This window comes from Cylas formicarius, unplaced genomic scaffold (assembly GCF_029955315.1).
Source record: "Cylas formicarius isolate icCylForm1 unplaced genomic scaffold, icCylForm1.1 PGA_scaffold_8__14_contigs__length_24414737, whole genome shotgun sequence".
NCBI classification, from domain to species: Eukaryota; Metazoa; Arthropoda; class Insecta; order Coleoptera; family Brentidae; genus Cylas; species Cylas formicarius.
The window spans coordinates 12,411,515-12,437,388 of record NW_026844361.1 but is presented as its reverse complement, the minus strand read 5'-3'; the positions used below and the strand labels follow the sequence as shown (position 1 = coordinate 12,437,388).

General features: G+C 35.4%; 1 protein-coding gene across 3 annotated transcripts in view; it reads left to right on the top strand.

Moving 5' to 3' along the window:
• LOC132706109 (protein O-mannosyl-transferase TMTC1-like) overlaps positions 1–25,874 on the top strand; it is a 464,920-nt gene that overhangs the window by 329,907 nt on the left and 109,139 nt on the right. For all 3 annotated transcript variants that reach the window (XM_060677221.1, XM_060677222.1, XM_060677223.1), the window contains one exon: positions 20,227–20,300. In XM_060677221.1, coding sequence (XP_060533204.1) covers positions 20,227–20,300 — 74 coding nt within the window. The remainder of the gene's footprint in view (positions 1–20,226; positions 20,301–25,874) is intronic.

The following is a 25,874-nucleotide window of genomic DNA, read 5'->3' as shown; positions in this document are numbered from 1 at the left end:
CCATATTATTCTAATAATATTTAAAAAACAACAAATAACCCAAAAGTTTTTAACAAAATCGTTTATCCACATCTCAGATAAAATAATGAAAATTGTAGGCACTGTTCAATTTCTTCTCGCTGGGACGTCAAAATAATTTTTTGTTTCTCTAGGTTTCCAACCATTTCGTTAATAATCTATCGGTTCTCTTCGGTCATTTATCTACAATAATAATCAAAATTAGTTGATTGGCTATATTGCTACATACAAGGTCAGAGACCGTTCGCACAAAATCTATGCACATTACTTGCTAATGGAGTTTGTTAGGCTGATAAACATAACTAATCGCGGTCCGTCCTTTCATTACAATGATACATGCAATCCCGGGGGGTCCCGCCCGTGTTCGTAATTAAATTAGATGCCGCGCCAAACTTGTATGCCATCTGGAAGTGATAAGTTTAATTACTTGGTGCGAAAGACATATCTACCCCGGAATGGGCTTAAACACATCATCAATACTGTTTTACAAGTTTTACTTTTGGAATGTGTTAAGTCCTGTTATCGTAACTTTCTAAAATTGCCGACATGCCATGTAGGTGACCACACCTAAACCTTCAGGTTATATAACCAAATTTTCCATAATTTACAGAATTGCAAGTAATTTATTAACAACTTTAATTGGCTATAACTTTATTAATTTTTAGGTTTCTTATGTAATCGAAATGAATGTTTCAATGAAAATAGCTGCATACCGTATTTAGGAATGACAAATAATTTATTCAGGCCGCCACTTTATTCTAGTTTTATTTACTGCAAAAGCAAAATTATTTGACAATTGTAAGATATACGTGACTTTTCAATAAGATGCTTGAAACTAAAGGTTTTTCAAATGATTTGAATATTGACAAAATTACACAAGGTTATTCACTTTGTACAAGGTTTTCAAAACATTTTACTTTTGGTACATGTGCGCTTCTATTTTAAAATTAATGTCATATTATACAGGTTGTCCCAAAAATGCAAAAGGAGTCAGACTTTTCTTTTTCCTTCTTATTTTTTAACTTTTAGTTACTAAGTTTGGTTTAGCTATTCAGCTGTAAATTTATCTAAATCATATTTAGAAGGCAGGTCTCAGAATATAAATTACAATGGTAAAACGTTGCCGAGGGTGAGTATATCGTCTGGAATTCCACCAGGTAGCGTTTTGGGACCTTCATTTATTTTTTCGAATTTATATAACTAGTATTGAAAAATCTGTAGTTGCCTGCAGTGTAAACTGGATACCAAAACAATGATTAAATTATCAGCTATGCCTAATGCAACATAATACGATGTACAATCCGAGTTTTGTTCTTTGGTGTACTTTTAATTGCTAATATCGAAATGTACCCGACATGAAATCTTCAAATTTTGCATACAAAATTTAATTAACAGATTAATAAGAAAAAATAATAAAAAAGACAGGAATACGTCTAAAAATAATTAATAAACCTAAAACTGGTTGTAAATGAACCTTTGTAGAAATAAATCTTATGCCAAACTTAAACATAAAATACATATTAAATTCAACTGCCATCCAAAACTAACTAACATCTGTTTTCTTCAATTTGGGTGAGTTAATATCAGACTGTTTACCTTTATACCCTACCCGACTGAAAACCTTTTCCCGAGATTAGCCCCTTTAATATGTTCTAAATTTGTTATAATAAGTAAATTAGTTTGGACCCTTATCTGGAAAGTTGTAGGCGGATACTGTTGTCGCCTTTTTGCGTTCCGATAAATAACGGCCTAACAATTAAGTCCTTTTAATTTCTATAATTTGGAATACGACAAACAAATAATTTCAGTGGGATTAATAGTTTTCAAATACCATTTTTTCCGATAGAAAGATGTATAAGACAGTAAAAATAACAACAAGAGGCAAATATTATAAATGGCATAAATTATAAATAACTATAAATAAAACCAACATTCTGGTACCTGGCTCGGAAGTCCCAACAACACTAACGACACACACACAAAATACAAAATTAAATCTCTTAATCTAGATGATGGAGGTATAAATTGATCAACATTTGACTGAGTAATATTACAGCGTATAGAGGCAATGAATATTATTTAAATTCACCAAGATACTTTGACACTGATTAGGGTATATTTTCGCTGGGAACATCCAGAGATACAATTTCTCTTCTTAAAACGTTCAATCCAACTTCTGAAACACACAAAATATATTCCTTCTATTTTACTGGACCACTTATGGGAACATTTTCTTTTCTTTTTTAGGTAAACCACAGTAAAAGTTCCTTATTGACGCTTTCATGAGCTGATTTTCCGTGCCTTTACAACTTGCATTCGCTTGACCATAGGACAAGAGAATCCTATCTTTTTTTCCAGGTAATGGAGACAGTTGCTTCAGGCAAATTCATTTCACGACAAATATCACTTTGTTTCATTTCACTTTCAATTTTTTCAAAGTTAATGCTTTTCGTTTTTGTTACTCCATTTGAATCAATATTCTCCACGAAATCTAAATGACAAATAAGATCAAAACAATAACAAAATAAAAAGTTCATTTTATTCTCCTGGGATTTAATTATCAGGGAAGTACCCGAAAAAGTTCATTAAAAACGGAAAACGGATCGTAATCTTGACGGAATTTAGTTCACTGGTTCACTATAAACGGTAAAAATTTACATTTTTTGAGTTTGTTTCAAAAAGAGTTCATTATAAACGAGTGTTCACAATTAACGGGTTTACTATATTTGAACTTCATTGTATATATATATATATATATATATATATATATATATATATATATATATATATATATATATATATTCTCACGTATTGATTCACGGATGGAAAAATGTGATGACACTATATTCCGGGATATCATCCGTTCGCTCGTTGAACTCCGACTGGAATCCTGCATCCGACTGGAATCCTGCAAATCTTGCATCCGACTGGAATCCTGCAGACGTTTCGCCAAAATCTCACTTGGCATCTTCAATGCTCGCGCTTCGAAGTGTTTGTATATATATATATATATATATATATATATATATATATATATATATATATATATATATATATATATATATATATATATATATATATATATATATATATATATATATATATATATATATATATATATATATATATATATATATATATATATATATATATATATATATATATATATATATATATATATATATATATATATATATATATATATATATATATATATATATATATATATATATATATATATATATATATATATATATATATATATATATATATATATATATATATATATATATATATATATATATATATATATATATATATATATATATATATATATATATATATATATATATATATATATATATATATATATATATATGATGACCCTATATTCCGGGATATCATCCGTTCGCTTGTTGAACTCCGACTGGAATCCTGCAGACGTTTCGCCAAAATCTCACTTGGCATCTTCAATGCTCGAACACTCGAACGAACGAAGTCTAAATATTACATTTTTTGCACCGTATCACAGGACCAATTATGGATGTAATACATTCATCGCAAGGGCCAATGAGAACGAGCATTTGGATTTTTTCACTATCGAGGGCGAGGGCAGGCTTAGCAATCAGATTCAAGCAATCATAACATAACATAACTTTCATTACTTATTTATTTTTCTCTCCTCTGCTTCGGAGATTGTAGCCTAGGCTTTTACTTTTAGTTTTTAAGTTTTTACTTTTGTATCAACCAGTAAATTAACTATCCATTATTTAGAAATGGACTCTATTCGTAAAATTAATAATAAATAAATTAATAAATATTCTACAAAAAAAAAGAAACGATCTTATATAGTTACATTACATTAATGAATCTGCGAATTTGACTTATAATAAATGTCCACTTTGGAACTTAAGTTAAGTTACAATTTAGCATTAATAGTCTCCTTGGTGATTTTTTTTTTATGAATTTAATTTTATTTTATTTTTCATTTCTAGAGGTAGTGCGTTATAAATTTCTTGACCAGTATAAAAGTAATATTTTTGTTAAACAGATAATTGCACTTTTTGTAAAGTTAAATTTTCTTCAAGTCCTTGGATTTGTAAACAACAACAATATTTTTTAAGACTATTGATTAAGGTGCTTTTATAACTCTTACCCTGTCAAATATTTCTTTTTGATTTAAAAAAAAAATACTCTCCAAATATGAGGCCTGTGGCTATTTTAGTTTCCCATTTAATTAACATGGGGAAAGTTCTTTTTTCACTAAAATTAATTTTACGTATAATGTTCGCTATTTTTTGCAAAAAAATAATTTACATTGTTAAAGCTGAGTCTGTAAGCTTTCCAAAACCGTATAACAAAGTATGATTATCATTAAAAGAAGATTAATTACAGCCATTTAAAAATTACTAAATTTTGGCCTTTTCAGAAATAGCTTCTAAGAATTTTTTATCTACATAATTTCTCAAAATTTTTATCCTAATTAATAGTCAGTGTTATGGAGTATGGAGCAATAAACAGTAGGCAAAATTAATCACGGGGTCGGTTGTAAAACACTATATTTCTGGTCACGGTATACCCCTTTTTTTTGTTACCTATTAATGCTAATGTTAACGAAATCGATTTCGAAGTGTCACGATCCACCTTCCGCTCTTCGTTTCGCGATGTTTCTCGTTATCTAGTAGTCCAATTTCGGCCCCGCGATCCATCAATAACCCTGTTGATGTCGAAAATTTATGAATCGCTCGGTATAACTCGCGGGTCGTTCCATAAATTACAGCGTTTCAGGAATATCTCCCGGGGCTGTCAATCCGTTCAGGCAGTTTAATCCCCAAGGCCATAGATCTCGCAGACGATAGACAGCCAGACGCGAATAGATTAAAACTTTGCAAATGTCGCTGATTTTCATTTCGCTTGTCAACCGAATGGATCAACTGACAATGGGAGCGACGTAAGGAAATGTTATTCGGTCGATACAAGAGCATCCGTAATAATAGCAACATTTATTTCGTTCTTTGCAGCGGAGAACCGCACAATCCGCATCGCGCGAGTTATTTAGGCCTTCAAAATTTAAATCTCACATAGAAGGTTATTCGTTATATTTTGACATCCACCTACAGGGTTCACTTTGAAAGATAGAAAAAAAGGCGTAAATACAAAAGTTTGAAGATGTTCGCTGTATTATCTTAAGCAAAAAAATCTTTTTTTTATTTCAAAAATATATAGTTTATTGAAATTTAATTTGGCCGTTTTTGAGATATTTCAGTTTAAAAATAATTCGATTCCTGGACAGTACCCATATTGTTTGAAAATGGTCAATTCTACTTTTGACAACTAATCAAAACTAAAGATCTGCAGCGTCAGTTGAACAACATAGAATGGAATACACTAGAATAGAATAGAATTTATTGACCACATTTTATTGATACAATTAGGGCATGTCACAAATACAATATGTAGAAAAATATGTATATAAAAAACAAGATAATGAATAAATTTTATAAAGAGTGTATGAAATACATAAAATAGTTTATAATACATGAAAACAGGACGTTGTATATAACAAAGAACAAGACGATAATATAAATAAGTAAATGAAGGGAACATCAAAATAATAGTAATAATAATAATATTGATATTGATAATATTTATTTAAATCAATAAAAATATACAATTTCACAACTTACTGTAATGTAACCATGAAATAAATATTAATACAAAAAAAAACACTTATATTTAAGGTATACTAAGTGAAAATCTTGACATCCATCCTTGAACAAAACTCAGATTACATACCATTAGGGCAAGTCACGAATACAATATGTAGAAAAATATGTATATAAAAACAAGACGATGAATAAATTATATAAACAGTGTATAAATTATATAAAACAATTTATAATACATAAAACAGGACAGTGTATATAACAAAGAACAAGACGTTTATATAAATAAGTAAAAGAGAGGAACATCAACAAAATTATAGAAAGTGACTGTCACGCCGTTCACAGACGCTTCTTTGACTTCAATCACATCCGGAGTACCCATAACATAATAGACCCGAACGAGTAAAAGCAGTGCCTTTTAAGAAAGGTTAAGATGTTTTTTTTTAATGTTCTATTACTTAGAACTCTCACGTTAGCTGGTAGGTTATTGTACAAGTTTAAGCTTTGTGATTTTTTTTTACTTTTGGTATATTTCAATCTTGAAGCACGAAGTAGCTTGTTATTTTCAGTTAAATAGTCATGGTAAGAGGAATTCTGACTGAAGCTGTCTATCTTTTGTGGTATCTTTCCAAATTCTTTAAAATTTTCTTTCGAAATTTAAATGCTGTTGTGGCAAAATTGCCCCTATGCCGTAAGTTAGATGAGAGTGAAGAAGAGAAAAATAGGCAACTCGAAAAGTGCCCAAGGTAAGCAGTAATTTAAGGTTACGGATTAAAAAAATATTGGAGGCCAGTTTTTTACACAAGATGTTAATATGAGAGGCCCAATTTAAACTATCGTCAAGCGTTACTCCCAAGACCCTTACGTTCTTGCCCTCCAGTAGATTATTATTAGTTGGGAAAACAAGACGTGTATTATCTGTGTTTAGTTTAAGGTTATTGTTGGTGAACCAAAGTTCCACCATCCGCTCAACGTTATCAACATTGTGCATAAGTTCATTGGAGTCTTTGCCATAAGTCGCAAATGATGTATCGTACGCATAAAGTGCACATTTATTGGGGAGCAGAAAATGATACAAGTCATTGATGTAAATAGAGAACAGTAGCGAACCCAAGACGCAGCGCTGAGGCACGCCACTGCTCACAACCCTCAACTCCGTTATGTTATTGTTAAAAACGACATACTGTCTTTTGTCAGTTAAATATGTATGACCGGATAAGATCCTGATGGTGACCACGGACACCATATCTGCCAATCTTCTCATAAGATATTTCAATTGGGTTATACCGAGGAAGAAAAACGCCAAATAATAAAATTACGTTATTCAATCGGACATAATGTTGCAAGGGTTAAAAGAGAATATCGACAAATACATCTGGGTAGAAGAGTTCTTTCAATAAATACAATTGAAAATGTAATTAAACAATTTGAGGACCGAAATAGTGTCACACGGAAGATCAGGATAATAATATAACCCATTTGAAATATCTGAACTTACGCTGCAGATCTTTAGTTTTGATTATTTGTCAAAAGTAGAACATTGTTTAAACAGTTGCATTCCTAGACAATGTGGTTGCCTTCAAGGCAGGGTTGACCATAAACAATATGGCTATTGCCCAGAAATCGAATGATAATTATTTTTAAACTGAAACATCTCACAAACGGCTATATGTAATCGGCATTGTATTAAAAAAAAAGATGTTGCTGTATATATATATATATATATATATATATATATATATATATATATATATATATATATATATATATATATATATATATATATATATATATATATATATATATATATATTATATATAAAAGATTTTTGCAAAACAGAAAAAGGAAGGAAAAAGAGTTATTGATTGTAATGAGTATCTACTCTCATTAGATGATGCAATTCTCTGTCCAATTTGTTTTTGAAAGAATTAGTACTTGTTGCGGACACTGCGTCTTCCGACAGGGAGTTGCACTCCGTCGCAGAGGAAGTCTTTTCTCTGCAGATTGGCAGTCTTTTCTTTGGTAATTTTTTTAGAGCGACCTCGTAGATGGATATTCGGGTCATTCAGAAAAGATGTTCAGTTCACATGAGTAATAGTTTCGCATCATCTTGTAAGTCTCAATTAGATCGCCACGTAATATTCTTTCTTTCAAGATTCCTAATAGGAATCATTAGATAAATGGATTGAAAGTGTTGTTATTCTTCTTTGAACGTGCTCGAGCATTTAAATGTCTTTAATAAAGTAGTAATAAGTAAAATGTGTAAATATTTGATTTACACATTTTTTTCGAAATTAACCCTGTAGGTGGGTGTCAAAATGTAATGAATAACCCAGAAACACCTCGAATTTTAGCCAATCCCAGTCTCCGTAATAATCATCCTCCGAATTCGGTTATAATCCGAGTGTAATCGTCAAAGAGAGGCTCGTTTCAAAAATCGATCCCAGGACAGGATTTTCGATTATTAATCCCCTTCCGAAGGAAGGGGGTAAAGCCTTTCCCGGTGTGGTAGGCGTCTCGCCGACTCCAGGCAAATCTGCTCCTCCAATGAATCGCATTAATGAAATTTCCCGAGGATTGTCGGGAATTTGCATTCGAGATTGTCCGTTTAAATGAATCGGCCACGTTAAGTAAGAAAACGGGATTTAAGGGGGGCGGCGTTGATTATTATACGAGGTGTGTTCAAAAAGTAAGGATGGATTTTCGACTTACATACATTCAATCGTCCTTTTTTTTTCTTATGTCATAGTTCATAGTTTCAGCCAGTTCTCGTTATAAATCTACACATAATTTTCGGTCTACACTAGGAACTAAAATATACTTTTGACGTTCATTCTAAGTGGGTACTATTTGTACAATTTGTACAACAGTTGCGTTGGCAATGTTAAAATGCGGCTAAAGCATAGAGCGTCAATATACTGACGCTCCTTGCACACTGACGCTGTAGTGAATGTAATTTCATAAAACCGCCACAACCAAACTTCAGCAGAGAAGAAATGCATTGAGGAATCTAAACAAAAACGAAAATATTATAATAAGGGCAGCAGACAAGGGAAATGCCACTGTCGTAATGATTATCATGCAAAATTGGAGGATATTTTGAACGACCCAATAAACTAGTCACCAGAGATCCAACGACATATTCCAAAATTCTCGGTTCATCAATAAACGAGGATACAAAGAAGAAACTTCTACGGCCTCCCAAAGATACATAAGGGCGGGGTCCCTCGGCGTCAGTCGTGAGCGCCTTTAACTCAGTAGTATGCAAGCTGGAAAAACATCTGGCCAGTGCACTACAGCTATGGGCTGTGGTGAAAAAGGCAGATTCCTATATCAAAAATTCAGAACATTTCACCTAGATTTTAGGTTCTCTCAGGATGGACAAGGATGACATAATGGCAAGCTTGGATGCCAAATCCCTATACCCAAGCAATCGAGTAGAAGAGGCGCTCCTGCTTATAGAAGAAAATGGATATGTCAGGATACTGCCTGAAAATGCCTACTTTATGTACAACGAGAAAATATACCTACAAGAGATGGGATCATCCCTCTCAGCTGTGATTGCCAACTTCTTCATGATTTACTTCGAAAAGAAAGCAGTAGAGAAGGCAAATCTGAAGCCATAACTATGGACAAGATACTTTGATGATGTATATGTTGTATGACCTTTTGGGAAGGAGGAGCTTTAAAAATTCCTAGAACATCTGAATTCACAATAGAACTTGAATAGGAAAACAGTCTGCCCTTTCTAGATGTGCACATGACAAGGACCGAAGATGGACACTTGGAACACACTATCTATAGAAACCCAACTCACACCGATAGATATCTGAATGCTAAGTTCCATCACCAAACACCACAGATGCAGACAGTGGCAAATACATTAATTGCTCGGTCCTTCAGGCTCACAAACGCGAAGAATAGAGATAAAGAACTAAAGAAAATTAGTACCTGTCTTCGACAAAACGGATACCAAAAGCGCACAGCAAACAACAGCAGCCGCAACAGAGAGTGCAGGACGAGACCCAACGAAGATTGATCGCTGTTCTGCCATACATCAAGGGGGTTATACAAAAATACAAGAAAAATGTTGTTGATCCACAGGCACACAAGACAAAGAAGAATATTTCCAAACTTATCTGTAAGGTAAATAGAGCACAGGTACTTGCCACCCACGGTCAAAGCTCGAGAATCAGCTTACTTACTTAGCTACTTAATGAAGAATAAACGTCTGTCGGGATGGGTTTTACCACGGTCCCGCGAAGTACAATACTTAAAACGTCAAAGCAATAAATGCACTATATTTTTGGTCGTATTATAATAACATCGTTATAGTTTTATCGGGGAGGGTCAATCGAAAGCCAACACGATGAAGATTGAGACAGTATACCTTCAACAATATTTTATTTTAAGCTTATGGAGCGTACTGTGAAATTGGATTATGAATTGTGTCGTCTAAACGGATTTTATTCTAGACTTATTTGTTTGAATACTGTGCGAGAGTGGGTATAATCGCATTTCCGTTGACGAAGCACTAAATATCGATAATGTAATTTATTCAACGGGTGCTTAATCGAGAAAAGTGTGTTTTCTATGCGGTCCGACCGGAACACTGTGTCCGAGAGACGCTATTCATCGAAAATGGGGGGACGCACCTTTCGCGAAATTTACGATCGCGTAAACTTTTCTATGGCCAGAATTGGGTTAGTGACCTTCCCGAGTCGGGTTCACTTGGCAGATTAAAAAGCACCGGCTTTCACGGTGGAGATGGTCGTTCGATTTTAAACCAGAATGCTACCGAGTTCGATCTCTGCATTTTGAAAAGTTCCGAACGGAACGCAGTTCGCTTTTGACGTCGCGATAGAATTATTGGTCTATTATATTCGCGTTTTGAATGATTTTTTTTGCATTGTAGGGTGGTTCCTTGGCAATGTCATATTTTTCAAAGAAACTTCCACAGGCTACGAACTTTTCGCGTTGGCTTCTTCAGAGCTTGACGGGAACTGGCTCTTATTTTTTACCTGCTTATATATAGTTTGAGGGGGGCGGAGCTAAATGAGGGTCATAAACACCGTCTCGGGTGACTGATTCCCATATTGGTGACAGGTAAAGTTCTGAGTGACATGCATTTTAGTTTTATCTAATAAAACCTTATTTCTGATTTCGTGATTCTGTTCGGCAAGTGCGGATGAGTTTATTTGTTTTGGTCCTAAGGCTCCTTCATGTTCTTTGCATAAAATGCTGTAAACTCCTGGCATCTCAAATGGAATTTTGTCTTTGACGGATCGAAGGTGTTGAGAGATTTTTGTACTAGTCGTAAATCTGTTTTTGACGTTATACTTCTTTTCAACTTTTGGTATGTGGTCAGTAATGTTTAGAATTTAAGAAAGGACAGTGGCAAGTGTGGGATTGGTCTTGAGCTCATTACTATTGGAAAGTTGAGGTGAAGTGTATTTTATGATAGAAATTATTTGAGAGTAGAGCAGAGGTAAGGTGTTTTAATTCTGGGTTCAGTGAGTCGGGCTGAAATAGTTCTGTGGGTCTGTAAACAAGAGAGCTGATAACCGATGATTTTTGGACCGTGGATGTGACAATGCATTAAGGTATCGGTTTGTGTCCGTAGGTTTTCTCTAGGTAGGTCTGATTTTCTATTGATAAGAATATCCAAGAATGGGAGGTTGTAAAACGTATGTTAGGGTGTATAGAGTTTAAATGTCTAGGAAAATCTACTAAGGATTCTTAACTATGAGGCCAAATAACAAAAGTATCATTGACGTAGCGTTTCCATAATTTTGGTTTTAGATGGAAGTTGTTGAAAGCTTTCTTCTAAAGAGCCTTCATAAATATAGTTACGATGACTGGTGATAGTGGAGAACCCATAGCTGTTCCCGACGTTTGTTCAAAAATTTGACCGTTAGAAGAAAAACATGTTCCACGCAAGCATTTTTCAATTAAGGTGAGAAGGTTTGGTTCCAGATTCTCGGATTTTAATATATCTGAAATGACCTTAAGAGTTTCAGGAATAGGAACCTTAGTAAAAACGTATTCTACCTCGAAACTATCCAGAATATCTTGTGGATCCAATATAATGCTTTTTAATTGTTGAATGAAGTGAAAGGAATTAAGTACGAAAGTATCAGTTTTCCCTGTAAAGGGTTTTAATATTAAAGGAAGCTATATATTTGACTAGAGAATATGTGGGAGAATCAATGGTGCTGACAAAAGGTTGAAGGGGTAATCCTGATTTGTGAATCTTTCAGAGTCCGTAGAGACAAGGAATTTTAGAGTCATGAAGGGTGGCAGACTTTTTCACGAAATCTTAATATCGGATTTAAGGTTGCGGTCTATAGATGACGTAGGATCTATTTTAAGTTGACGTTATGCTCCATCTGTAAGAATATCTTGAATCGTTTTTCTGATATTCATTTGTGTTCAAAACCACCGTAGCATTTTCCATTTTTGGATTACGATATCGGGATTAGATGTTAGAGATTTTAGGGCAATGCGTTCAGGACTTGAAATATATTGACATTTCGGGGGATTTGTCAACAAATGCTGTGTTTTAAATTCACAAAGGTCAAATAAAATTCGCCATACTGATGAAAATTGTTCGAAAACTGCTAATTTTTCGTTTGCCCAGTTACCTGACCATTTATTCTTGAATCGCCCAACAAAAATATATCGGCAAAAGGAGCATTTTATTAGGCAAACTGCTCTAAGAAACTAAGTGAACATTAGTCATTTTACAATGTTGTCTCGAACAATCAGATGATGTTTAAATGAGGCTGGTTTAAAGAGCAGCAGGCAAAAAACGATCGCTCACCAGAAAACAAATTAACCGGAAATTGTACATACTGTGTGTGTGTGTGTGTGTATTCTTCTTAATTGTTAATTTAGCAAAAATTGTTGAGTCGGGTGTAAGACTTGAGTAGATATTTAATGAGGTTTCTAGGTCACATAACCTAATCGAAGGGAGTTCTGACCCACGTACGTGGTGACGTAACACGATACGGGCCATCCGTTGTACCAATGTACGTACCATTCGCCGTAAAACGGCAAATGTAAAAAGTTCCACTGCGAAGCCTTAAAAAGAAAACCTAAAATTAATACAAACCTCCTAATATAAAGAACGTACACTGCTTCAACAAAACGGCTTAATATCCATTACTCTCGCGAAAGCAAGTGCATGGCGGAAGCCAGAAAAGAAACGCGTAAACTTGGAGATTCCGTCTTCTTTCCCATTGAAACTTCCCCCGTTCCCGCTGCGCTATTTTCTATTATCATAGCTCAACACGGTCGCCTGGAGTTTCGCGTAACTCGACGGCCGTTAAGAGTTGCTGTTTCCCCGGAAATTGGCCTAATATGTCATTAAAGATAGGACGGGTGAACGGCTGGGGGAGCGGGGATTGGGAGATGTTTTTGCTGCGCCGCCGGTCGTGGAAATTCCGTTGTCGAGTTTGGCCGGGCACCGGATGGTCGCGACTTTGCAGACGACACACAAAGCGCAAGGCCACCATATTGTGTGGAAAAATTATTTTTCTCGTTGAGGTGCAAAATGAGAGACAAAAAGTATCGCTAAAAATACGGAGGGGTATGAGAAGAATTGCCTTAGCCAGGGAGGGCTCCTCGCATATTTATATGGGACCAGAGCCCCGCTTGGGGATCGCCCCGTGTGTGAGGCGGGGAGCTCTCGAAACCTGGGCGAGAGACCGGGCCGCGGTGGGCTGGACAGTTGTTCTGGGAATGAGGCAGGCGAGGCTTATGATGGATGGGCCCGCCCTCCCTCGGACCAGGGAGCTGCTTAGACTGACCAGAAGGGAGTGTAGAGCACTAACAGGGCCCTACACAAGACATTGCAGGCTTAGGAAGCATCTCTGCTTCCTATGCATTGGAGACGACCCGTGTGCAGGTGGTGCATGGAAGGGAAGGAGACCTCGTATCATCTGCTCACCGAGTGCCCTGCTTTGACATAGCCCTGATCGATCCGGACTTAGTGCACGATGTTAGGCTAAAGGAGTTGCTGACCTTCTATAGGAAAGGCGGCATTCTGGACGCCCTCTATAGCGATCTCGTGGCCTAATTGCTTGGATGCCCGCGAGGCGCGCCCCTTAATACGAATACCAATAATACCAATGAGAAGAATTTTTTGCTCAGTCTGGGGCACCAGTGGAATTCTGAATAACCTTCCTCTATGGCTCTCATATGTTCACGACAACAAAACAAATTGCAACTAACTTTCTTCTTCTTCTTTTTACTTTAGGAGTGGGTAATGTGCTTTCATCAAGGGTTTGCCAGAAGTATTAGGGATGCCGAGGACCAGTTTTCGTACCATCTTATAGTTGGTCGTCCAGGAGGTCTTGTTATGTCTGGTTTCTTTTTCTTTACAATTTTTGCTAATCGTTCATTTGGCATTCTGTCAACATGGTCTCTCCATTCTCTTTTGCTACTCCTTGCCCATATTACTATATCCTAAATATTACACATGTCCATTATTTCTTGATTTCTATTCCGATCGTATAACGTACATCCTGTTATTGAACCGTTGTTCATAAGAGCCGTTTAGTGGTTGTGTTGTGTGTGTGTTAGTCTTACGCAAGTTTCATAAATTCTAACTTTTTTCGCCAAATAAAATGTCTTAGCTTTCCTGATGTTAATGCTGCCTTTGTGGTTAGGGCTTTTACTTCGTTCATATGTTCCTAGATATTTGATCTACACTACACTCTGACCGTAATTCGCTAGTTTGCATCTTCTTGGTTCTTTAGATATTGTAAGAGATTTTGTTTTCTTGTGTGGATATTTGCATCTCGTACGTTTTACCTATCTGTTGGAATTGATATAGGATCTTCTGTAGGTCATCTTCGTCTTCCGAGATGGTTACTGCGTCATCAGCATAGCATATTATTTTTATTTCTCGTGTACTGGATCTTCAGTTATTCTGCGTAATCCATTAAAAATAACTAGATTACTGTGAAAAAAATATAAATATATAGATAGAACGGCATACAAATAGTTATACAAATATAAACAAAAATACTAAATCAAATAACAACATTGGCAAGCACAAAGGTTCGTGGCCCTAAATTAATTAATGATGTTTGTGGCTTTTTTTATAATTCATTTGTAACCAAAAATTAATATCAAATTTTGCCCTGGCGCAATATAACAGATTAATCTTCAGACCGTATCAATTTTCTAACAACCATTTTACTAGAACCAGATTGCAACGCGGGATTTTATGGCCGGTTCCGTTTTGATTAAGGGACCCTTAACCTTACAAATGTAATGATAATCCTACCCCTTAATCCGCAGACTAATTAACCCCAATATTCATTTAAGACGTGCGGAACAAGTCAGACGGCGATGCCCTTTAATTTTGTTAGCCATAATGCAGACTATTGCGCTTCGAAAAATTAACTGAGGATGGAGAGACTATAAATAATTATTACTTTGCACAACTGTCAAGGTAAATGTGATTACTGTTAAAAGCTATAAATATCTCCACACCCAGAACTAAATATTACTTTGATGATCGAGATCATCACCAATACATTTTGTAGAAATAAAACATTTTCTGTGAACACAAAAATATATCACTTAAACTTGTTCTAAATACTTTTTTCTACCCTGTTCTGCAAAAAACACCTAATTATACACCGATCTAGAGTGCGCAAAGTGTCATTTAACACCAGCTCTCCGAAGCAGTTTCTGATATAGCCTTAAAGTGTTTTACAGTACAATATTCCATTTTTTTTCACTACATTTTATGCAAATTCTTTGTTCCACTTCTTTGCACAACAGAAAATCGGAGAATACAGAAAACAAGTCTGACACTTCTGTATTACAAGAAAAAAATGCAAACTGGATAAACCTGTGAACATATGTATCATCTTACTTTTTGAACACACCTCGTACATATAAAGCTCTGTATCTGGTTGCTTTTGTTGTGCTTCGTTTGTACCATGTTGTTTATTGGTTCTTTATGGGAGTTTGGAATTTTCATTTAGCCTGGTTAGTTATTATTATTCAAATAATCGAAATAATCTTAAAAGATCGTTTGCTGAACTGTTTTGAAAAACACAAACTCTTGTGCAAAGAACAGTTCGGGTTTAGGGGCTGAAGGTCCACCACGCATGCTTTACTAAGTCTTGTGGGGAGCATTGTTGAAGCTTTGACGCTGGTGAAATAGCGGAGGCCACCTCTTGCGATCTCACCAAGGCTTTTGATTGTGTGGATCATGGAGTGCTGATGCAGAACCTCGAATGGTATGGCATCAGGGGCATGCGTCACAGATTATTGCGCTCTTAGCTTAGCGGTAGACTTCAGTGTGTCGAAGTGAATGGAAAATTCAGTGGTTCTAGTTTACCGGTATCGTTTGGAGTGCCGCAGGGCTCGGTGCTCTTGCCCCTGCTGTTCATAGTTTACATCAACGATTTGCCTTCCCACATACCATGTAAAACTACGCTCTAACGCTGATAATACAATTCTTTTATCCCGAGCTAGGGACCCCATATGAACTTAGTATTGATAGTATGGCCAATAAGACTAGAGCGCGTGGATGGTTCGGGTCGAACTCCTTACAGGTAAACGAAAATAAAACGAACCATCTTATTTTCTCTTGTAGCAAGGTGCACAATTTAAACAATGCTCTGGTTAAGGTACTTGGAGTCTGGATCGATCGTACTCTTTCTTGGAAAGATCACATTGAACACCTTTTACAAACTGTCAAGTCAATTGTTTCTAATTAGAATCTTAAACAAGTCACTCATTCCTATCACGTCAAGACTTGCTTATTTAGGATTGTTCCATTCTCACTTAGCGTACGCTATTGTTTTGTGGGGTGGTTCCGTGCATACCCGCAAGGCTTTTCTTAGTTAGTTCCGAGTTAAATAAATTGTACATTAATTACTACAATGTTCTACCAACCGTTGTCAAGGATCTGCCATTCACTAAATTTTGTAGGATAATAAAACAATTTTTATTGGAGAACGCATTCTATACTGCATATGAGTACATCCGTGGTGCGTCACGAGTGTCTCCATAATACTAACTGGGAATTTATTTATATATTTATTTACTTATTTTTTTTTTAGCTAATTCTTGTTTCAATGTTTGGTGTTTGTCTATCTGATAATTATGTTGCTCTCTATGAATGTTATTAGAATGTGTTTGTGATGTGACTTGGCATTTGTTGTTCTTGTAATGTATTTAATGGCCAATAAAGTCTAAAGTATATTGTTACTATAATTAATATTATTAAAAATATTGGTATTATTGTTATTGTTATGCTAATGCTTTGACTTCTTTCCTACTTCCTAGAACACTACAGATACTTTAAATCGCAATTATTTTTAAATTAATTAAACATCATTATATCAGCGCAGCACTAAAGTGAAACATTCCACAGTTGAAATTTAATATTTCATCGTGCATTTTCAACGCTGTGTCGATATATACGCACAGCGAAACCAAAATTAAATCCGTCGAAAACAACAATTCCCGTTTAACTTTTCATCTGTAAAACAACGTGAATTCCGCAGGATACAACAAAATATAAAGCGGATGGATAATGAAGCCGATATCGAGGAACTCTCCAAAGGCACGCACATAAAATTAAATCAGTACGAATCATTTATATTAAACGTTCCCTCTGCAAAACAAAAGGGTAACGGGATATCTGCAGGATAAAATAAAACATTTTTGGACTTAAACAGTGACGTATACGCTGGACGATTTGGTTTGGTTGGTTATAAAGCAGCAGCGTTGCCGCTTCTTGGAAAAAGATGCATCAACATTGTCATTCTAAATTTCAAATAAATATTAATTACTAGGACGGTAGAAAGTTAAAAAAGGAAATTTTCCGTAGCACATTGGAAATCAGGATTCGTTTCATTAAATTTTCTGCATGTTCTAGCTATCATAATAAACAAACTCATTAAACCAGCATTAGAATACTGATTTCCCTCCATTTTGAACAATAATAAGTAAATTTTTATTAATCCGTAAAACGGGAAATGAATTACTTATGATTGAATGAAGATGAATTATGCCAGAATAATCCACCTTCCAACGCAATTTGCTTTTATTTCGAAAAGCAATCGATATCGGATACTGCACAGGGTGTTTTATTTTAAAAATGCACAAAATTTGACTGAAGCTGTTTCGTTCGGAAGAATGAAGAAAATAATTATTTTCCTGAGAACCGTTGAAGACGGGTAAACGAATTGAAAGAGCCCTTCGTCTAAAATATGCAATTATTCACAGATAAAGTGTCACTTCAAGACGCCTTTAGCTTCTTCAATCACTCGTTTCGGTAGTACCAATACCTAACTTGACCATCCCCCGTCTCCCGTGGAGAGTCCACAGATATCACAATTACATGTTCCTATCCAAACAGTTCCGAGTAAGTTTCGCCACTCATCGATAGATGGCATTACAAATGAAATTATAGATTCTTAGCTAAACAAACACATACGTTTCATCTACAGATAGCAGCACAGGTTCCAAGCAAAGAAGCTTATATAACCAAACTTACAACCAACAATTTTTAGTTCTCTGCACTCATTTAGAGATTAGAACAGGGGGCCTCAAAAATTAAGCATACTAAAATGACTAGGTTTTGTGTCATGTGGATTGTGAACGAATAATTAGATTTAAGATTTGAGCAATTTTGGAAATGAGTAAGAACTCGACCCAAAAGTAACTTCTAGATAGTAGAGAAAATGGCCTCTTTCTAGTTACTAGTTTGCAACCTAAAAATCTGTAATGCAACAGTTGCGTACACCAATCGAAGTAAAATTCGTTTAGCTACCGCCAGACTTGCGAATACTTCGAAAAGGAACAACGAAATAATTCGAACGAAAGGTTTCATAGGATCGCATGAGTAATTTGCGCTGTTAGTGGCGATTCGCAGCAAACGATCAATGCCCGATAAATTCTTAAATATCTAATCGCACTTTATAACGCTTATTTTCCGATTTACTATCGCCACTTCATGTGTTACCCCCAATCCCTCTCCCCTCACCCCACAGACCGGAATGGTACTTATAAAGTGCACCCATAAACATTAATCTTTCGGTTTTTTAGCGGCAGCGCGCACTACAATGAGATTTTGCCCTGCCGGCGTCAGCAATAAAAGAGATTTATCTTAGGAGCAATCGAATTTACGTTAGCTAGCTCGCTACGACTACGTATATGACGTTAACGTATAGTATGTGTGTGTACTCCGCGGACCAGCGGAATTACCGAAAGAAAAACGTGTCGAGATTTATCGCGATCGTGTTCCTCGAAAATTTATGAAAGTAGGTGAAAATGCAGCTTCACATTCGTTTTGAATAATGAAGTCGAGTCGAGCCATTAAACACGGTAGACCACTTAATGGTTATATCGTAAAATTCGAAGACATTCCGGTGATAGTTCAGACCAGGCGATTATTCAAAAAACAAAAATTTGCGGACTGTCAAAATTTGACTGCTCGCTTTTAGGTGCTCTTGGCAATAGCTGAAATGAAAAATTTAATTATTCCATGGATAACTCCAGATATTATTAGTAAGAGTGCTAGGTTGCGGAATCTGAATAGACATATTCTTTCCAAGTCAAGACAGCCTAAAAAGTTGTGGAAAAATCATGACAAAAATGTTTGCTTGTTCACTTTCTCAATAGCTTCCAAGAACTGTTGCTGCATCCATGGATTTAATTAAAATCTCTATATCTAGTAATATTTATCTTGCTCCAATTACTGATTGGGAAATGGTCGATATTATTCTGTGTTACACAGGAGAATACTTCGGGTTGTGATGGTGTGTTATCACTGAGCCCTAACCAAATCTCGTAAATTATTTTTTTTACACTAGTACTTTTCCATCCTGCAGAAAAAATGCAATAATTTTTCACCTTCCCAAGAAGGGTGAAATTATGTTAGTTTCGAACATTTATGGATGTTAATAATTATTTTTCAAATATGCAGTTCGGTTTTCGTCGAAAGATCAGGCAATTCTTTCACTTTACAATTATATTCTTCTCAATTTAGAACAAGACCGTAGAACTGACTGCGTATTTTTAGAGTGGCTATAATATTTTTGACAGATAGAAGTCAAACAGTATTCTAAATCGAAACCTGTTTTAAGGGAGGTTCTTCAATTTTCAGAGTCAGCTATCTATCTCTGTTTGCTGATGATGCATCTAATAGCAAAAGTTTCGACGAGTTGGGTTCTCTTCGGTAGAAGTATTTAGATGGCAGAAGCGAATCATAAGGACAGTGTTATTTAAACCTAGGGAATACTAACTCTTTTTGGTATTTTTATTTATAATTTTGTCTTAATTGTTTAAACTAATCTTAGTAGCTTTAGCCACTTAAAAAATCCCAGCCATGAATTGTCTGTTGTTGCCAATAGTCCGGTTGTTTTGCCTATCAAACTTTATCATTTGTTTACTTCACTACTTATATTTGTATATTATTTTATTATTTAATGTGCGTAATATATTGTTTATATTTTTGACATTGTCAGATATATGAAATTTGATTTGTAATTTTTTCTTTTTTCAGGTAACGGGAATCGTTGGGCGCGCAGACGTGTTGGCATGCGTGTTCTTTCTCCTATCCATCCTCGCCTACCATGGGTAAGTAACAAAATCGTTTGATTATTGCCAAAACAGGTCACATGAAAACCCGTGATTTTTAAATTTCTACCTAAACGACTTATTTCTGAATCTACCAGCACAAGAACGGTACTGGTTTAATTATCACATGTTCGAAAAATATCCATAAAAAATTCATACCCTTGATTTAATACACAGGAAGAATATTTATTAAACGGATATCATTATACATCAATAGATTAGAAATTTGGGTGATGGTTAATGAATCTTAAAACGACAATAACGCTAGTTATGTGGGAGAATAAAAAAATTTCGATAATACCCAAATGCCAAAATTGCAAACAGAGGTCGCTGTTGAATGAAGTAAAGTGTAAACGTAAAGTTACATCCCATAAGTTGTCCGTCTTTAATAGGAAAAGGACTATTGAAGAAAGAACCAGTGAAATAAATCTGACGACGCTATAAACTAGACTGGATACCTACAAGATGCGAATGGGAAAAACAAGACCATAGGCAATACCAAAAAAACTGACATTTTAGATAAACTATTGATCCCGTTAAAAGCTGTTAAAGAAGAGATAATTAATTCTACTGTGATTAATTGAGAAAGCCTTTAAGGTATAATAATAACAATTGACAGTTTTAGGTTCATTCAAGTGACAAGTGACACTCTGTCGGTTTCTGGTTTATTTTATATAAAAAGTTCATTCAGGAGATGAGAAATCTTTAACTGGAAAAATATTCATTAGATTCTGAGAATCCACCTTCCCAAAAGCAAAACATTCTCACCATGAATTTAGAACCTTTCTTTAAACGAGGCTCAAACCCACAGACCAAAAGATACTGCATAAATCATTCTTAAAATTCTCGCTTTCTCAGTCAGGCGAGTTAAAAAAAAAACAACGCTATATCTCCCTTGATTATACAGGGCGTTTTGAACAACTTTTCCAAATTTCTTGCCATTGGCTACAGTCGATTTCAATAAATTTAGACGACATAAAGAAAATCTTTAAGACTCTGTGACCTTTCAAGTGGGTGCTGCAATACTCGCCTACTGTGGTCATTTTGTCTTATTTCTTATGGATTCTTCCTGCGCCGGTTTTTGTTAAGGCGAACTTGCTGACGTTTCGCCAATCATCCTGTTGGCTTGTTCAAAGCTTGATTGAAACTGGCTCGCATTTTACGCTACACCTGTTTATAGATTTTTTGAGGGGGACGGAACTAGATTCTATATAAATCTAGCTAGGATTTCTCGTTGGTAGAAGAATTGATTACATGCAAGAATGTTATTTTTATCGAAAAAACTGCTGATCAGTTTATTTGCCTCAGTATCAAGGCTCTATTATGTTCATTGAGTCTAGTTGATATTTTTCATTCGTGCAAGCTACTGGCATCTCAAATATAATTTGAAAGAAAGAATGAATTGAAAAAGAAATATTGAATGTGATATTCATTTGTATTGATGACAAGTTCAGGCTTTGGAATGTTAAATTTATGAGATTTTGATTTTTTAAGCATTTTTGAGATTTCAAAATCGAATTTCATCAGCTGTTTGAGATGGAGATCTCGAGATCATAAATTTCGTCAAATCTTTCCTAATTTTAGGGTCTCTTATATTGGACGCACTGTGTTACAGCCTAGATTTACCCCAAATCATTAAATTACTTTCAGTTAAATACCTAAGTTTAATCCAGCAATATTAATCAACGTAATTTTAACAGGTATCAATAATAGGCATATATACAAATATTAAATTATTATTATTTATGAAATTATTACATATTTATCGCTAAGTCAACTATTTTACAATTTTTGCATTGACTTACCTTAAATTCCGTTCGGTGTTTGTCCTAATAAATAATAATTGGTTTTACTCGATTTCGCAGGCGACATCGAGGTTTCCAATCCAAGTTGCTGACATATTTAATATTAACTACGCTTAGAAGCAAATTTAGATTACTACTTACATTACGTTGTCCCGAATCGCTAGTCGTACTTTCAAAATAGGGTAGTGATGGCAATCTCAATTTAATTCTTACTTATCTCAGCTACAATGTAAACAAACGCAATTAAGGTTAGAACTTTCAAAGTCAAAAGCAGTCTCGCGTAAAGTAAAGGAAAGCAAATTTCCTATATTGCCATGCTGCGTTGGAGTGGTTACGTACGACCGGTTAAGGAGCAAAAAACCGCACATAACCTCAATGCCCCAAAAACCCTTCGCAGGTGGCCCCCGCCGCGTTGTGTTCTGCCCCCGTCCTAATCCTTGGTACTTCTGGATTTTCCCCCTTTTTTTAGACTTTGTTCAATAACAATAGACAATTGCTTAGACTTTTTTTCTGTAGCTAATACTCCTCCTTTCTGGTTCTGTGATAATCATTTTTTCACTATTCGAGAAGCTACGTCCGGTGAAAAACGGGTGGCGCCAAAATCTCTCTAATTTCGCTTATGTTTTACCCAGCCCCCTCACCAACTGGGTGGCCATGGCGAAAGTCGGACGTACCCCTCAATTTTAAACAACTTCAACGCTTCAATAAGAGTCTACTTCCCCGTTATCTTTTAGCTTTTTTTTAGTTTTTTAGTTTTTTCTTTGTTAGCCCGTCGAAGTGCTCACAACTGTATAATCTACAGTGCTGGATGATTGGCGAAACGTTAGCAAATTCGACGCAGGAGGAATCCCGAAGATTTGTAAATGTTGGTATGTTTGTGTCAATATTATTTGTCTCTTATAAAGCAAAAAAGTCACTCCACACCGAACCGAATGATCGCGACGCGGGTCTAATCCGGCAGGACCCCTCGGCTTGTCAGATTTTTCGGCGGGGGTTTAATTATGGCCCTTTTACGGCGACCCTTTAATCCCCTCGGGGGCGATTAAGCCTTTTCTATAAATTGCCCAGATTTAACCCGCACACATATCCGGAAGATAAGGGGGACGCTTGAAATTAATATGTTCTGGCGATATCTATTCGGCGAATCGTTTTGGTCGAAAATATGAAACCGGTCTAACGGTTGGGGATAACGCGAAAATGGCGGACGCGTTCCGCACGGAACGGTAATTCACTGTCGTGCGTTAAGGGTAATTTAAACGCCGCATAAATGGGTTTTTGTTGTTCGTAATTTATTTATTTTCGAACCTAATTATCGCGGATAGGTTGCAAAAACAAATTGCAAATTCTTTGTGTCATTATGATGCGGAGTATGGAGTATTACGCTGTATAAAAAGAATTTAAAGGCTTTTTACGAAACTTCTTGGCGAGACGGTAGGGATTGTTAGGTTGCTTATAAATTTCGAAGGATTTTTCGATGGTGGAAGAATTAATTTCATGCAAGAATTTTAGTTTTATCAAATAATATTTTATGTCTGGTTTCGTGTTTATGTTAGGTAACTGCTGATTAGTTTGTTTGTCTTAGTCTTAAGGCTCTTTCATGTTCTTTGAGCTTAGTTGATATTTTTCGTCCGGTTTCTTCTTTGCTGCATATGCATGGAATGCTGTAAATTCCTGCCATCTCAAATGGAATTTTGTCTTTGACGGATCGAAGATATTCAGAGATTTTTGGACAAATGGTATATCTGGTTTTAACGTTTTAACGAAGGTTGCGGTTAGTGTTTTTATTCTGTAAAGAAGAGAGTTGATAACCCATGATTTTTGGGCCGGATGGTGATGTGACACTGCATTAAGATATTGGTCTGTGTGCGTCGGTTTTCTGTAAACACAATGACCCAATGTCATTTCTGATTTTCTATTAATAAGAATATATAAGATTGGGAGGTTAGTATTAATTTCTAATTCAATGTTAAAACGTATAATTAGGGTGTATAGATTTTAAATGTTTAAAAAATCTACTAAGGATTCTTGACCAACAGACCATATAATAAAATTATCATCGACGTAGCGTTTTCATAATTTTAGTTTTAGCATGGAAGGAGTCGAGAACTTTCTTCTCAAAGGTTTCCATAAATATATTCGCTATGACAGGAGTGTTCCAGACAAGCATTTTTCATTTAGGGTGAGAAGGTTTGATTCCAGCAGATTCTCGTATTTCAACATATCTGAAATGATCTTGGCAGTTGAATTGGGACGAAACTCACCAGAATATCTTGTGTGTCTAATTTAATGCTTTTTCAATGAAGTGTACAAAACTATCCTTGTAACGGGTTTTAATAAAGAAGCTGGATATTTTGCTAGGTAATATGTTGGAGAACAAATGGTGCTGACAATAGGTCGAAGGGGTAATCCTGGTTTTACTTTTTCAAGGAGTCTGATAGAGAAGAAGCCTGAAAAGTAGATTCGAGGTTGCGTTCCATAGATGACGTAAGATATTTTTTGAGTTGACGATATGATCCATCTGAAAAAATATCTTAAAAAAAAATCAATGCCCAAAGTAGTTACGGTTTTTTAAAACAAACTTCCACATATTCTCTTGAATTTTTATTTGGTAGAAGAATTTTTGTTTTGTGGAATAAGTTTGTTACATGTTCGTGTTCGGCAACTGCTGATTAGTGTATGTGACGCAGTCTTAAGGCACTTTCTTGTTCTATGAATCTAATATACATTTTTCGTCCTGCCTCTCCAATGTGTTTTTGGATCATTTAGCAGGGAATGCCATAAGTCCCTGATATCTCAAACGGAATTTTGTCTTTGACAGATCAAAGTTGTTGAAAAATTTTTGGATAAGACAAGACGACAATGGCAAGTGTGAAGTTGCTTTCTCACTCATTGTCTTTGAAAGGTTGTGGAGAAGTGTATTTTGAGAGGGAAAACTTAATATCGCTAAGGTATTTTAATTCTGAGTTTGCAGGGAATGCCATAAGTCCCTGATATCTCAAACGGAATTTTGTCTTTGACGGATCAAAGTTGTTAAAAAATTTTTGGACAAGACAAGACGACAATGGCAAGTGTAAAGTTGCTTTCTCACTCATTGTCTTTGCAAGGTTGTGGAGAAGTGTATTTTGAGAGGGAAAGCTTAATATCGCTATAAGTTATTTTAATTCTGAGTTCAGTGACTGGGGTTGAGATACTTTTATACTTTGTAAATAAAAGAATTGACAACAAATCATATTTGGGCAGGATGATGATGTGAGAATGCATTAAGGTATCGGTCAGTGTGCTTAGGTTTCCTTTAAACAGAATGACCCAATGTCGGGTCTGATTTTCAATTGGTGAAAATACCAAAGAGTGGGAGATTATGATTAATTTCTAATCCAGTGGTAAAAAATACGCTACGAGATATGAAGTTTAAATGGCAAAGAAAATCCTGAAGGCATTCTTGACCATGAGGCCGGATATTTTACTGAGATATTTGGATGTTTGAGAACCAATGGTGCTGACAATAGGCCCAAGGGGTAATACCGCTTTATGAATGTTAGAGTACAGTAGGTTGCATTCCATAGAAGATGTAGGATCTGTTTTAAATTGGCGACAGGATCCGTCTGTAAAAATATATTGATTTTTTGCTGATATTCACTTGTGTTCGTGACCACCACACTTCCTTTATCTGGTTTTAGATATACAATGCCGGGATTAGATTTTAGAGATTTTGGAGCTATACAACAGTATTGTTGGATTTTTTAAGGAGTTATGCGGTTTCAAATCGAAT